This window comes from Rhinopithecus roxellana, chromosome 3 (assembly GCF_007565055.1).
Source record: "Rhinopithecus roxellana isolate Shanxi Qingling chromosome 3, ASM756505v1, whole genome shotgun sequence".
Classification (NCBI taxonomy): Eukaryota; Metazoa; Chordata; class Mammalia; order Primates; family Cercopithecidae; genus Rhinopithecus; species Rhinopithecus roxellana.
Window position 1 is genome coordinate 175,724,847 of NC_044551.1, and position 16,591 is coordinate 175,741,437.

Genomic DNA, 16,591 nt, shown 5'->3' on the forward strand with positions numbered 1-16,591 from the left:
GCATTTCCTGTCCTAGATATATTTTTTAAATGATTTGCTCCTCATAATTAGATCCTGCCTGTATTGTTTTTCCTTTTTCACAGAGCTGGGGAGCAAAGGCGTCAACTGCTCAGACGGCACCGGTCTCCCAATGCTCTGCTCCAGACAAGAGGAGCCCATGATTCACTGTGCTCATCATAAATCTGGACTTAGTCACCAATTATTTCGATTTAGTCACCAGAAATGTAGTTATTAAGGGCTGTCTGGCATAAATTTTGCAGGGGTCGGGGCAGCAGGAGGAGGCTGGGAAAGAAATCATCATTACAATTCAGCCACATAAAATGTGCGCTCCAATAAAAATTAATGGTGCACAGTGTGTCCCTTACCTGCCACCCCAAACGGCCTCCTCAGCCCCTGCGTGCACTTCTTTGCACCAGTATCCTTAAGATCCATCTTGCCGACCCGGACTATTTGACAAATCAAGTAAATTTTATCCCTGTTGAGGTCTTTGTTTCCAAGATCCTGTGGGGGAAAGAAACAAAAAATTACCCATCATGTGCTGAATGGAAAAAAAAAAAAAGTAGACAAGAAAACCCAGTAATAGTCATTTCTGGGGGATGTACATAATACTTGCTATAGGCGGACCAATCATACAATAAGACCTGGAAAATACAGAAAACAAGGCTCTCACACCCATTTTACAGATAAGCAAGGTAAAGTTTGCAAAGGAAAATGAGTGATAGAACTCTAGTGTTTAATCCCAATTCTTCCCTCTCAAAATGATAGGACGAGAGAAGGGTAGAGGTGGAATATCAGCTGTACAGACAGGATTCTCCGTATGCCAAGGTGATGGATCCAAAAGTAGCATTTGCTACAGACAACTCGGATGACGCTATCGGTCACATCATTGTTCAGAACCTCTGAGAGAGAAGGTGAAAGGAGGAGAGAAAAATCATAACAGCTACCATTTCTTGAACACCTAAAGTGTGGCCATCAGTTGGGTTGAGGGGGTGCTAACAACCCCAATATCTCAGAGCTTATAGCACAGCAGAAGTTTACTTCTAGTGCAGTCTACAGGGCCAATGCAGGGGGGTGGGGGCTCTGATTACTTACTTACTCTGGGCCCCTGGCTGGCAGCTTTAGCTCAGCACAGCTGCTCTCATTGTCTCTGCGGCAGGGGAAAGGAATGTGGCAAATCACTTCTGGCTCTTAAATCATCTACCCAAGAGAGGTGCACATCATTTTTGCTTGCATGTCATTTGCCAAAGAAAGGCATATGGCCGCACCTGACTTCAAGGGGTCAGGAAACTGCAGTCAACTATCTGTTTGTTTATTTATTTATTTTATTTGAAGACAGGGCTTCACCCTGTCACACAGGCTAGAGGGCAGTGGCATGATCACAGCTCACTGCAGCCTCAATCTCCCAGGTTCAAATAATCCTCCCACCTCAGCTTCTTGAGTAGCTCGGACTACAGGCACGAGCCACCATGCCCAACTAATTTTTTTTTTTTTAGAGATGGGCTCTCACTATGTTATCCAGGCTGATTTCAAACTCCTGGGCTCAAGCAATCCTCCCACATCAGCCTCTCAAAGTGCTGGGATTACAGACATGAGCCACCAGACCCTGCTCAAATGAGTCTAGAAAAGCCAAAAGTGGTGAAATGCACTAATGTCTCATCCACTATGCTAAGCGATTCATGCATCATCAGATTCAGTATCTCACATCTCTGAAGTACATACAATTATTGTATCCCCATTTTACAGATGGGGAAACTGAGACACAGAGAAGCTAAGAGGCTTCCCCAAGGTCATGACCATAGCCCATGAGACTCTGGGCTTTCAGCCCAGTCCCTGACACCAAAGACCACAAACATAGCTACTACAGTACAGCTTCCTTGCCATCAGAAAGGCATGCAGGAGGAAACTCCTGACTGCCTGCTCAAATCTAAAAGCTTCAGTGATCCCAGGGCCCCTGCCAGTGAGGATCAGCTCAGGAAGAAACAACAAGACATGCTGTGGCATCAGAGTAGGGTACCCTAGACCAGGTCTCAAAAAGGAACAGTTTATTCTCCTTCGAGTTAATTCTCCTGTGGGCATATGCACTGGGAACAAGCTGTCGGCTCACGTCAGATCCAGGACCAATGCAGAGCTGCCATCCCCAACCTCTCACTATGCTGGTACAGGAGGAAAGGAGTGGGGCTGTGAGAAATCTCTGGGAACGAGGCAAGGCCCCCGTGTGGTCCACACCTTCCTGCTTGGGGACCGTGATGGTTAAATTTCATATGTCAACCTGTCTAGGTTGTGGTGCCTAGCTGTTTGGTCAAATACCAGTCTGGATGTTGCTATGAAGGTATTTTGTAGACCTGATTAATATCTACAACCAGCTGACTAAGTAAAGGAGATGACATTTTATAATGTCTGTGGGCCTCATCCAACCAGCTGAAGGTCTTAAGAGCAAAAACTGAGGTTTCCCAGACAAGGAGGAATTCTGCCTCAAGACTGTAGTATAGAAAACCTGCCTGAGTTTCCAGCCTGCCAGCCTGCCTTTAGGATCTCAAACTTATATTCCATGGGTTCTGTTTCCCCAGAGAGCACTGACTGGTACAAGGGCTGTCCATCCACCAGTGCAGGAATGGACATCTGCTTTTCAGGCTAAGAAATACCCCCCAGCCCATCATCTGCGTCCCTTGCCTTGTTCTGCAGGCATTTGAATTTGAGATCCCAATTATCTCACATCCAGATGGTTGGAACAGCCTTGTCTCTGGCCTGACTCCTTCCTCCAAACCACCCTGAAATCTCCTATGAATTCATCTTTAGACATTGCAGCTATTCTAACATTTCTCTTCCCCCAACAACACTAATAGCTCCCTATTTCCTACCCTATTAGTTCTACTCTTTCCCAGTTGACATGAAAGGACCTAGACATAATATATCCAGCTGTCCTAGCCCACTGATTCCCCATGACTCTCTGAATATAAGTAGGTTATTTTTGTCACAAAGATTTCTTTATTGCTCCATAAACACACAATGCTCATTTCCAACTCTGGATCTTTCTTCCTGACCAGCCTGCTCCCACACCTCCCCTCCAATGCTTGCCTCTTCCTCCTCTACATATCCACATCCTTTCCATCCTTAAAACTTGAATTCTGCTTCCTTCATAATGACCTCCATCCCTAATACCTTCTCTCCTCAAATTAGGATTCTTCATATTTTTGAAATACTTAGATTGGTGCCTTTCAGAGGTATTTCAGAGCCACAGAGGCCCTGATACCTGAAAGCTTCCTAGACATGAAGGGGCTGAATTGCGCACCCCCACCCCCCTCCACACACATACCCCAAATTCATATATTGAATACCTAATCTTCAGTGTCTCACAATATGACTGCATTTGGAAACAGGGACTTGAAATAAGTAATTAAGTTAAAAAGAGGTTGTTTGGTCAGTATGACTGTTGTCCTTAGAAGAAGATATCAGCGCACAGAGAGAAGACCACGGTGAATACTCTGGGAGAAGACAGGCATCTGCAAACCAAGACGAGAGGCCTAGGAAGAAACCAACCCTCCCAACACCTTAATCTCAGACTTCTAAATTCCAGAATTGTGAGAAAATACATTTCTTTTGCTTATATGAACCAATCTGTGATAGTTATGGCAGGCCTAGCAAACTAATATACTACATAAACCTAGAAGATTCCTAGGTAAGCCCCCATTCCACCCTCCTCTCTTAAAAATTTTTTACTTGCTCAAAGGAAGATATCAGACCTCTTAGAGCTGCCTCATCGGACAGCGCCCCCACCACCGCCCCCCGCCACACACACACCTCCACACTAAAGAATCTTAAAGTGTAAAAAACAGCCAAATGCTATATTCACATTATATTCTCTGGAGGGTGTGTCAACTGGCAATCCTTATACAGAATTTTGCTCCAAACTATGGTGTCTCCCAGTCATTTCTGCTTTGGCCTTATAAAGCTCGAAAGTATTGGGGAAGCAGGACAATGGAACATAACAAGTGACACCTGATTTAGGAACTCATTAGTTCTTCTTTTATTGTTCACTCTTGTTTCCTGTGTATTAGCAGCCACCCCAAAACTGGGTTAAATCTTAGGGAAACTCATAGTATATGCTGCTTTCCTCTTACACAGCCTTGTGGGGTAAACCCTGACAAAACAGAGGGAAAGGGCCAGGAGCAGTGGCTCACACCTGTAATCCCAGCACTTTGGGAGGCAGAGGTGGGTGGATCATGAGGTCAGGAGATTGAGACCATCCTGGCCAACATGGTGAAACCCTGTCTATACTAAAATACAAAAAAATTAGCCGGGCGTGGTGGCATACGCCTGTAGTCCCAGCTACTCGGGAGGCTGAGGCAGGGGGATTGCTTGAACCCAGGAGGTGGAGGTTGCAGTGAGTGAGCCGAGATTACACCACTGCACTCCAGCCTGGCGACAGAGCAAGACTCCATCTCAAAAAAATAAATATAAATAAATAAATAAATAAATAAATAAATAAATAAATAAATAAATAAAACAAAACAGAGGGAAAGTCAACAGTCAACTGGACCTACATGCCAGGCTCAGAGAGGCTCAAAGAGCTGGAAGCCTTCCCCCAACATAGGAGACCAGGAAGAACTAACATCCAGAGAGGGAGGAAATAAGGCCAGCAAGACACATGCTTGCCAAGTCTTATCTCATCTCTAATTTAAATGTCACCTCACCACCCAGTTGAAAGTAACTTCCAGTCACATACCATCACATCACCCTGTTTTAATTATCCTGTGTTGCTTGGATTGCTTTCTGACATTGCTCTTGTTTATCTGCGCATGCATTTTATTATCTGAATTTAACCCCACTGCACCATGAAAGCACTCGCTGCTGTATCGCCAGTGCTTTGCACAGAGCACATGCATAGTAGGCACTCATCGGCTAACTCTTGGATCGATACAAGAAGTGAGAGCACCATCACCTTCCTTGCCCCTGATATGGTCTGGATCACTGTCCCCACCCAAATCTCATGTTAAAATGTAATCCCCAGGCTGGAGGTGGGGCCTGATGGGAGGTGACTGGATCATGGGGGTGCTTTCTTATGGTTTAACACCATGAGAATTGATGATAGCACCAAAGGTGCTATCATGATAGCGAGTTCTCCTAAGACCTGGTTGTTTAAAAGTGAGTAGCACCGCTCCCTGTCTCTCTTTTTCCTGCTCTGGCCACACAGGACAAGGCTGCTTTCCCTTTGCCTTCTGCCATGATGGCAAGTTTCCTGAGGCACCCCCAGAAGTCGAGCTGATGCCAACATCATGCTTCTCGTACAGTTTGCAGAACCATGAGCCAATTAAACCTCTTTTCTTTACAAATTACCCAGTTTCAGGGATTTCTTTATAGCCATGCAAGAGTGAACTAATACAACCCCAAATCAGGACTCTGATCATGTCAACAGAGGGAAGCATCCGCCTGTCGAGCCTGTCAACCAAGGTGCTCAACTCCACTTGTTCTGAGGAGCTGAGGCGTGGCCCAGGCAGAATTCCATGAAGGTAGGATTACATTCTCACTAATGCTGTGTGACACAAATTTACTGGTGCTCTTTCCCCCATGTTTACATCATGAATTGGTTCTCTGCAAAATGAACCATTGATTGATTCCCCGTCCTTCTCCCTCTCATGAAACATCTGTCTTGTGGTTTAATCAGGAAGGCCTGTGGGACTCTCCTATTTATCAAGAAAATAAATAGGCTCCTCCTTCTAACTAATAACAGATAAAAAGGATGGAGGCACATCTATATATGCCAAGGAAATTTTGCCTAAGCAATTAGGACCTATGATCCTATTCCATGCCTCTGGCCCATTTTTAAAGAAAATAACAAACAAAATTAATCAGCTATACCTCAGTCTAATCACAACATAACATAAGACGTTGCAATTAATGGGCTGTAACTGGAAAATTATTGTAGAGCAAGGTAGGTTAATCTAGCATGTCGGTCACTCCTGGATCCAACTCATCTGTTTGGTCAAAGTCCAAATCCCTCCCTGACTCCTTCGTTGTAATTTCCCTTGTGGATACAGGCAATATAGTGAAAAAAATCTCATAAAGAGTGTTCTCCCCAAAGGAGCTTACAGACAATGCTAAGATATTTAGGTGTCTTAAGATCACACTTGCTGGGCGCGGTGGCTCACACCTGTAATTCCAGCACTTTGGGAGGCCAAGGCGGACAGATCACGAAGTCAGGAGTTCGAGACCAGCCTGACCAACATGGTGAAACCTCATCTCTACTAAAAATACAAATATGAGCCCAGTGTAGTGGTGTACGCCTATAATTCCAGCTACTCAGGAGGCTGAGGCAGGAGAATTGCTTGAACCCAGGGGAGCTGAGATAGTGCCACTGCACTCCAGCCTGGGCCACAGAGCGAGACTCCATCTCTCTTAAATCACACTCTTAGCACACACCCTTATGGAAACAGGACGAGAAATGGGTCTGTACCAGAAATTATAACCTTTACTTATCTCCTTCTTTCCCATTTCCACTATTCAGAGCTAAAAAGCCAGCTTCACTCTCAGAAATAAATCATCCAAATAACAATTGATTTCAACATTTCTATGTATATGTCTTGCCCAGTGAGTATTGGTATTTAGAAGGATGATCCTAAGGACCCACCAGATCGTTAGTCATCTATGACTTAATATTGTTCAGAATGTCCAATTTACCAAGGCAGTCAATGTTCTAGGAAGGTGCTATTTTTTTCTGATATATTTTAGAAAGATTTTTCAGAAAGCCCTGAACGAAGAAAGGAACTCAGGTTAATCATGAATGAACTGGAAAATCAAAATTGCCGTTGTGCCCAGTTCACCTGGGCATTATTGCTCAAAGAAGTTGGTGCTTGTTTATGTAGCATTCTGCATATGTTCTCTGTGTGTGCAGGAGTCAGACAGATAGGAAGAGATGAGGAGAGACAGAGGTGAACATCCATCTTCCCAAAAGCTTCCTCAAGGCACACAATGTCCTTTGTCAGCTTCGGATTTCTGCATGAAGCCCAGAACACAGCTCTGCAGGAGAGCCCCACTCCACCCTGACCTTCTGACCAGCCTTATTTCCAAGGTTACATTTTCGTGGGTGGGGAACACGGTAACGAGAAGAGAGTGCACACTCACCGTGAAGACCACCTTCAGGTTGTTGAGCATCTCAATCTCCTTAGGGAAGCCCCGGCTGCCCCATCGCACTAGGTAGTTCTCACTGTGGGAAGAAGAGTGGCAGCCTGTTACTGCCAGGGGACCTGGCATCCATTTAATAAAAACATTCACCAAGCATCTACTATGTGCCCAACACATTACTGGCTGCTGGGGGTAGGCAGGTGTTTAAGATAGAAATGGTCCTTCCCTCCGAGAGATCACAGTTGTGTTGAGAGACAGACATTAGACGGGCAAGAGCAAAGAACTATTTTTTTTTTTTTTTTTTTTTTTTTTTTGAGACGGAGTCTCGCTCTATCACCCAGGGCTGGAGTACAGTGGCCGGATCTCAGCTCACTGCAAGCTCCGCCTCCCGGGTTTACGCCATTCTCCTGCCTCAGTCTCCAGAGTAGCTGGGACTACAGGCGCCCACCACCTCGCCCGGCTAGTTTTTTGTATTTTTTAGTAGAGACGGGGTTTCACCGTGTTAGCCAGGATGGTCTCGATCTCCTGACCTCGTGATCCACCCGTCTCGGCCTCCCAAAGTGCTGGGATTACAGGCTTGAGCCACTGCGCCCGGCCAAAGAACTATTAACATATGTGTATTTGCCACTTCTGTCCCTCTCCCATCTGCTAAGCAAACTCTGGCACAGCCGTCTAATATTTTTGAAGAGCATCTGCATACTGATAGAGGTTACTGAGAATGGCAGAGATGAGAGGGGAAAGGACCTTAGCATATTTTATTGGACATTAAGAATATATTTACCCTTTCCGGCCCATTCCCCATTCAAGACTGAGTCAAGATCTGAATTACTTTAAGTTACCCTTTGAATGTAGAGCTGTTTCCTTGAGTGGAATGTCATACTGTGATGGATCATATAGGGTCTCAGCCATTATCTAAGATACAATTAAATAACTGTTTAAATGCCATTGTGACACTATTTATATAAAATTGTGCTACAAGCTAAGAACCCTTAATCTAAAAATCCAAAATATGAAATGCTCCCAAACCTGAAAATTTTTAAGTGTCAACATGATGCTCAAAGGAAATGTTCATCAGAACATTTTAGATTTCAGATTTTTGGATTAGCAATGCTCTACTGGTAGGTATATATAATGCAAATATTCCAAAATCCAAGAGAAAATCTGAAATCCAAAACACTTCTGGTCCCAAGCATTTTAAATAAGGAATAGTCAGCCTGTATAAAGGAAAAGTTCAGGATGTTGTATTAATGTATATCAAATGGACCTGACCTAGTGGGTGGTCAAGGAAGTCTTTGCTGAGGAAATGACATGAAATAAAGTTGGTCAGGAAAAGAAGGTAGGAAAGGGAAATGTTTCAGGCAAAGTCAACATGAGTAAAGGCTATGAGTCAGGAAGGAGCTGGATGCATCTAAGAAACAGATTCAAGGGAGCTGGGCGCAGTGACTCATGCCTGTAATCCCAGCACTTTGCGAGGCCGAGGTGGGCAGATCATCTGAGGTTAGGAGTTCGAGACCAGCCTGGGCAACATGGTGAAACCCCATCCCTACTAAAAATATTTAAAAAGTAGCCAGGCGTGGCGGCACACACCTGTAGTCCCAGCTACTAGGGTGGCTGAGGCAGGAGAATCACTTGAACCTGGAAGGTGGAGGTTGCAGTGAGCAGAGGTTGTGCCACTGCACTCCAGCCTGGGTAAAAAGGGAGACCCCATCTCAAAAAAATAAATAAAAACAAACAGATTCAAGGGAAAGTTACAAGAGAAAAATTAGAGGGAGATGCTAGATCACATAGGCTTTGTAGGTCATTCAAGGATTTTGTCTTGATGCTGAGAGTAATGGAAACCCATTGAAGGGTTTTATGAGGAGCAGCTACATGGTTCTAACATACGATCCTTTACCATCTCACATCTCCTAGCAGCCATCATGCTGGTCAGTCCCATCACTCCAGGAAGACAGAGAAGTCTAGCACTTATTTAAGTTAGAAGAAGCTTGATATAGTTTGCTGAGTTGAGTCATCAGATTTTCCATGCCATCTAGGAGCATAGAGTCGGTGCTAAATAAGTGCCCATTATTTTGAAATAGAAACAAGATTTTTTAAAAATTTAAAATTCAAGTTAGCCTAAGAAGGCATAAAAGAATTCAGCAAAATTAAAGGGACATGACTTCCTTTTAGAGCTTTTTTTTTTTATCTCTAATGTCTCATTCCTCTCTCTCCAGTCACCCCTAAAAGGTTAATGAGAGCAAACTGAGCAGAGTTCAAGCAAGCAGTGGGGCCAATAGCAAAAGTGAACATAGTCCCAGATTAACCAATGCTTAAAACTCAATCAAGTTAAGTGGATCTTTTCATCTTTTGTGTTTTTTTCAGTAAGATCTAAAAATTGTAGTGGAGTTTGCAGTAAACTAACCAGGAATGCTCCATCCAAAATTTTTTTTATTTTTAATTCTTTCTCGTTGGTAATTTCTGTACTGTTGTTAGTGAAATGCTTAGACACATTCCAGTAACTTCCATCATATGTAGGCAAGACCCTCAGTGACCCAGCTTGCTACATCTAAACAGCAAGCATCAGCAATTTTCTTCCAGGAGAGGCACAATCATAAATAAGGAAAGTAATTTGGAGGGCTGAGCTGGCCCCATCCATCCTCACCCAGGAAGATCTAGGTGGTAGAATTTGAAGGCTACAGCACCAAGACAGGTAAGACCTCCTCCAAATGACACCCTACTCAGAGGAACGAGGAGTACTATTCCAACTCCTCATTACATAATTTTTGGGCATAAGACTTACTACTAGACTGATACCTGAACTGCTTCTCTTTTGTCCTATAAAAACTTACATTAAATTTCCCAAACAGGATGCCTTCAGGGATCTACTGGGGATCTGACCATGATTCAGTCCAACACTGAAACATCGATCCCAGCTATATTCTCCCCAGTCCACATCTGGGCCACACTGAAGATGTCTTAACCTGCCTGTTGTTCACTGTATGTCAACCCTGGCCAGAGCAGGCAGGAGCCCAGATTTCTTGCTTAGGGGAAGAGCAGCTCTTCAGAGTGAGACTGACGTTGGGAGTGTTCCCAGATTCCCCTCCCCACTTTCTGCATTGTGCCTCTTCTCTTCTTCCTTTGCTTTCTCCTCTTTATGCGATTGCTGGTTTCTGCCCGCTTTGTCCTCCTCCCTCTGCTTATCCCCACTCTCCCAGGCCTGGCTCTCGTCTCCAGCACTCTCAGAGATGTCACTCAGGCACACCCCATTGAGCATGGCATGCCAGGTAGCACGGCAGGGAGCACAGCTGCCACCTTGCTGATTCATGGCCTCCCTCCACAGAGATGGTTCAGCCATCCATCACTGAGATGGGGCCAGCCGACCACACTCCCTCATCAATGTGGCAGGCAGTAAGCACTTTTAGGATATGCTTGTGAGCACTTTCAGATCTGTTGTGTGTCATAGGCCCCATACTATTCCCTCTCAGTTGCTTCCAAGGCTCCTGAAACTGCAGTCAGTGAGCCTTTCAGGAACCTTGGGAGTAACTGAAAGGAAACAGCAAGGGACTTCTGCCTCTGACACCCAAACCAATTCAAGGTGGGCCTAAGGGACCAGGGACACTCATTCTCAGTGTCCACTAAGGCTAAGCCAGGTGAATTGGGCTGACTCTTTAAGGTTAGGGACTTTGGTGCATAATAAATACCTTTCCACCATAATGATACTGAAACCCTGGTGAAAACGATTTAGAACACTTGACACAACTCATTCCTTGGTGACAGACTTAAGTGGGAAATAGCTTGCCTTTGGAGTCAGATGGGCCTGTGTATAAATCCCAGCTCTGCTCTTTACAAATATTTGTGACTTTGGGCAAGTTGCTTGACTTCCCTGAGCTTCATTTTCTCATCCTAATGACACAGAACCGTGAGGATTAGATAGGACAATGTACAGACCCCAGCACATTCTTCTGAGATGGACAGCCCCTCCAGTTTTATGCATGTCTCCAAGAGGCTGCTGCTTACTAAAGCACCACTATTCACCAGGCATGGTGTATTCGTTCGCTTCATCATCATAGCAACAAGCCAGGAAGACATCAACAAGCCAGGAAGACAAAAGCAGAGAGATCATGTTCTAGCTCCTTTCTAATGTGTGTCTCTACAAAAAAATTAAAAATTAGCCAGGCGTGGTGGCGCAAGCCTGTAGTCACAGTCAGTGGCCTCACATATGAGACCATGTCTTGGTCTAAAACCCTAATGGAGGGGACAGGCAGTGGTTGCTTGGGAGGAAGGATGGTCTGAGCAGAGGCTAGGAGTCTGGCAGTGGGAGCTGGAGGAGCAGCAAAGTCTCTTCCCTGGAGATTCCCAGAAGTATTTTCCCTTCCTTGAGCCAAGGCACCCAGAAGTTCCCTCACTTCCTCCATTGCCAAGAACAACTTATTAAAGTAGTAATGATAACAGCCACTGCCCCTTGCAGTACAGGCACCATGTGCCAGGCCTTGTGCATCCCAACTCTTTCTCATTAAAGCCTGAAGGAAATGACCCTGTGAGGTCAGCACTCACATTGTGCAGACGGGAAACTCAGGCTTAAGAAACATTAACAACCTGCCCCACGTTAAAAAAGAGTAAAGGCTGGGGCCAAGATGTGAACCCGGACGGATCTCAGAGCCTATACCCTTAGCCTATTGCTGCTACAGAGTATTTGGAGCATTCATTTCTTAACTCCTATTCTGAAAGTAGATACTGGCAGGGAGCAGTGGCTCACACCTATAATCCCAGCACTTTGGGAAGCCAAGGTGGGAGGATCACTCGAAGCCAAGAGTTCAACACCAGACGGGATAATACAGCAAGACCCTGTCTCTACAAAAAATTAAAAATTAGCCAGGTATGGTGGCGCATGCCTATAGTCCCAGATACTCAGGAGGCTGAGGTGGGGGAATCGTTTGAGCCTAGGAGTTCAAGGCTACAGTGAGCTGTGATCGCACCCATGCACTCCAGCCTTGGCAGCAGAGTGAGACCCTGTCTCAAAACAAAAAAGAAGTAGATATTTTTATTCTAGCCAATGCTACTTGTCTGAATCTTGTTATTTCTGGCTGTTTTCTGGTAATCAAAATCTATTTTACAAAACCCTACAACCATAAACTCCACTGTGGGAAAAAACTGGTGGTAAATAACACTTCCACTCAACTCCTACACCCTCCAAAGAAGTTATTTCCACATTTTCACTCAGGTGCAATCTCTTTTCCAGGTATAAATTGCTCCATAAGTGAGGATGGAAAGAAAAGATGCTCTGTGCACTGCTTCCCATAGTCAGAGAAGTAGGACAACGCTGGACACACCTACCTTATGACCGTTTGCTTGTTGGGGTCATAGAGAGACATGAAGAGCTCAGCATCTTCCCCAATTCTGCACACAAAGTTTCTCACAAACACATAGAGGCTATGGGTGGGGGATGAGGAGATCCGGGAATACATTCCATAATCTGGCTGGTCTTTTGACTGAAAGGCAGAAGGAAGAAGGAAAGAAGATGGAGAAAATTAGCCTAGCACCACTCAGAGCAACACAAAGATAGTCAAGGACATTGGGTTCAAGCCTGAAGTTTTGCACATTCCACCCAGCTCTGCCATCAAACGTTTCTGCAACCTGAATCAATTCACTTTGACTCTCTTGGCCTGTATTTTTCTATCTTGGGAAATGTTGCCACTGACCCAGACTTCCTCATAAAATTAGTGTCATAAAAAGCAAAAACTATAAAAGAAAAATATTGCTTAAATGGATTTTATCAAAACTATAAACTTTTGCTCTTTGAAGGATGCAACAGCTAGGTGCAGATTTGGAGAAACTTTCAAAACATATCTGACAAAGAATTTGTATCTAGAATATACAAATAACTCTTACAACTAATTTTGAGGAAAATAACCCAATTCAAATGGGTAAAATGTCTGACCAGACACTTCCCAAGAGAAGATACAAGTGGAAATGACAGGAAGCACATGAAGAGATACTCAACATCACTGCACATCAGAAAAATGAAAATTAAAACTACAATGAGATACCACTACACAACCACTAGTATGCCTAAGTTTAAAAGTCTGATAATATCAAGTGTTGACAAGGATGTAGAGCAACTAAAGCTCTCATATATTGCTGGTAGAAATGCAAAATTGGGCTGGCGTGGTGGCTCACACTTGTAATCTCAGTACTTTGGAAGGCTGAGATGGGCCAATCATTTGAGTCCAGGAGTTCAAGATCAGCCTGGGCAACATAGTGAAAGCCCATCTCTACAGAAAATAAAAAAGGTTAGCCAGGCATGTTGGTATGCACCTGTGATCCCAGCTACTTGGGAACCTGAGGTGGAACAATCACCTGAGCCCAGGGGGTCAAGGCTGCAGTGAGCTGTGATCACACCACTATACTCCAGCCTGGGTGACAGAGTGAGACCCTGTCTCAGAAAAAAAAAAAAAAAAAAAAAATTGTACAGCCATTTCAAGAAATAGCATGGCAATACCTTAAAAAGTTATATATACACTTATCATATGATCCAGCAATCCCACTGCTAAGTATTGCCCAAAAGGAATCAAAACATGTCCAAATAAGGATTTGTTTCCAAATGTTCATGGTTGCATTAGTATAATAGCTCTGAACTGAAAACTTACCCAAATGCCCAATAACTGGTCAATGCTATATACCATCGGTAACTGGTCAGTGGTATACTGACTCAGTAATAAAAGGACCAAAATGTTAATACGCACAACAACATAAACCTCAAAAACATCATGCTGAGTAAAAGTCAAACACAGAAAATTAATACTGCATGGATTCCATTTATATGAAACTCTAGAAAAGGCAAATCTACAGTGACAGGAAATTATAGGTTGCACAGGGTTTGGGGCTGGAGACGGAGCACAAAGAAACTTTTAGGATGATGGAACTGTTCTTTATCTTGATTGTCATGACATTTATCCAACACAATACATTATTACAATTCATTAAAGTATACTTTAAAATGAGTGAAATGTACTGTATGAAAATTATATCTTAATAAATCTGAAAACACAATTGCTTTCAAATAATACAGAGCAGCTAAAATAAGTTTTTTAATAAAAATCAGACTATTAACCTTTCCTTGAAATCTTTCACTGATTTCCCATCAGTGGGAATAACATCGTAACTCTTTTCCAAAACCCCTCAGGCCCTTTGAGATCTGGCTCCACCTACCTGCCTCTGCAAATCATTGCCTGAACTCCCCCACTGTTCACCACACCTCATCCTTGTTTGGCTTTCCTACTCCTTCAATAGTCAGAATGCAGTCCTACCTCAGGGCCTTTGCACCTGCTGTGCCCTCTGCCTGGAACACTCTGTCCCAGATCGTCCCAGGCCTGGTGCCTTCACATGATCAGGTGTCAGCTCAAATGTCACTCTTGAGAGAGGCCTTTTGTGGCCGTGCCTTTTAACATAGCTCCTGAGTCACTTTGATTCACATAACCCTGGTTCATTGCCTTTTATAAACTCATCTGGAATTAATATTTTCACTTATTTATTTAATTTTTTATCGCCTTTCTTCTCTTCTCCCTTCTGGAAGCTACAAGTGCCAAGAGATCAAGAAACTTGCCTGGCATTTAACTACCTGTGAGATGGATGTTGAATGAATTACAGATGTGGGTACAAAACCACAGTTAAACACATGTGGCTGCTGATCATCTCAGGCCATAGACAGATCCCCTTGAATAATACACAGTCTGGTTAATTAGCCCATTGTTTTAAGTTTATGATGTGCTCAATGATTGGATCACTTGGCCAAAGCCTATTTAGTAAAGCTCACCATTTCTTCTTTGATACGCTCTGTGATTTTACCAGTTGCTTCCTCATGTGCATGGAACAAGCTGATGACGCTGGTATTATCGGGGTCCAAGATATTTCCATCTTCATCTCTGACAATCAAATCGAGCTCAAGGATTCTGTAAAGCAAAAACTGGAGGTGAAGATAAATCAGGGGAGAACTTTAGGTCACTGGTGAGAAGCTTTTTACCAGAAAGTTCGACTGATTTCTGGGGATCATACAGTCACAAAGAAGAGCTCTACACGGATAGCCTGGGACACTGCTAGTGAGTGCATATTGGTACAGTAGACCCCCTTTGGAAGGTACTGTAGTAGTGTGCATTCAATTTTTTTAAAAGGTGTATTTTCCACGGTATTAAACTGAAACACCCAACACTTGAACTAGGATGTGTTGCAGCCTTGATCACATCAGCAAGTACTAAAAAAAAACCAAATGTCGGTTGGGCATGGTGACTCATGCCTGTAATCCCAACATTTTGGGAGGCCGAGGCGGGTGGATCACCTGAGGTCAGAAGTTCAAGACCAGCCTGGCCAAGATAGTGAAACCCCATCTCTACTAAAAATACAAAAATTAGCTGGACATCATGGTGAGCTCCTGTAGTCCTAGCTACTCAGGAGGCTGAGACAGAAGAATTGCTTGAACCCGGGAGGCGGAAGTTGCAGTGAGCCAAGATTGCACCCTGCACTCCAGCCTGAGTGACAGAGTGAGACTCCATCTCACCAAAAAAAAAAAAAGTCTAAAAGAGAAATGGCTAAATCAACAGTGACCTATCTATAATGTAATACTATATAGCAGAGCTTTTAAAATATTATATAGTTTTACCATATTTTTTACCATTTTACCATAATATATTTCAGTGCAAAAATCAAGCATGGAAAGATGCATATAGTGTGCATACAATATTTATCTTTATAAATAAATAAATAATAAAACAAACAAAAACTAGGCCAGATATATTATCTGGGTGCATGTATAAAAGTAAGCTTATGTATGAGAGAAAGCTCTGAATTAAAAAAAGGACCAAACTATCAACACAAGTTATCCGTGGGGACAGGTAGGGCCCTAGGGCTGGAGGAGTAAAGGGGTCAAAGGTTACATGTGCCTTGTCTCAATTTATTTAATTTTTTTTTTAATGAGTCAGGGTCTTGCTCTGTCTTCCAGGCTGGGGTACAGTGGCGTGATCACAGCTTCCCACAGCCTCTAACTCTTGGGCTCAAGCAATCCTCCCACCTCAGCCTCCTGAGCAGCTGGGACTACAGGCACATGCCACCATGCCCAGCTACTACCGTACCTAGCCTCTTTTAAAATTTATACACAGAGGAGGTATTTATATATTATTCAATAAAAATTTGAAAATAGCAGTTGGGGGAAAACAATCTCAGACATATTGACTGTTACCCACAGCTTGCTTTCAGCTATTTGACTTCCAGGCCACAAGCTTTTCCCTGTTTGGTATTGATTTGTTTCAATCACACCTGTCATCCTGACCAGCATCAGTGACACTAACAGCAGCAAACTCACACAGCACTTACAATAAGCTCACATAGGATAAGTGTTTTACATAAAATTAATCCATTTAATTCTCATAACAACCCTATGAAGGAGATACTATTAATAACCCCATTTTACACATGAAGAAAAGACTGAGGATATGAGGACTAA

The 16,591-nt window shown here is 43.6% G+C and overlaps 1 protein-coding gene across 2 annotated transcripts in view; it reads right to left on the minus strand.

The window, feature by feature from the left end:
* DOCK2 (dedicator of cytokinesis 2) overlaps positions 1-16,591 on the minus strand; it is a 447,672-nt gene that overhangs the window by 388,540 nt on the left and 42,541 nt on the right. For both annotated transcript variants that reach the window (XM_030926872.1, XM_030926873.1), the window contains exons 7-10: positions 14,912-15,047; positions 12,433-12,587; positions 7,120-7,201; positions 366-501 (exon numbers count right to left, since the gene is read on the minus strand). In XM_030926872.1, coding sequence (XP_030782732.1) covers positions 366-501; positions 7,120-7,201; positions 12,433-12,587; positions 14,912-15,047 — 509 coding nt within the window. The remainder of the gene's footprint in view (positions 1-365; positions 502-7,119; positions 7,202-12,432; positions 12,588-14,911; positions 15,048-16,591) is intronic.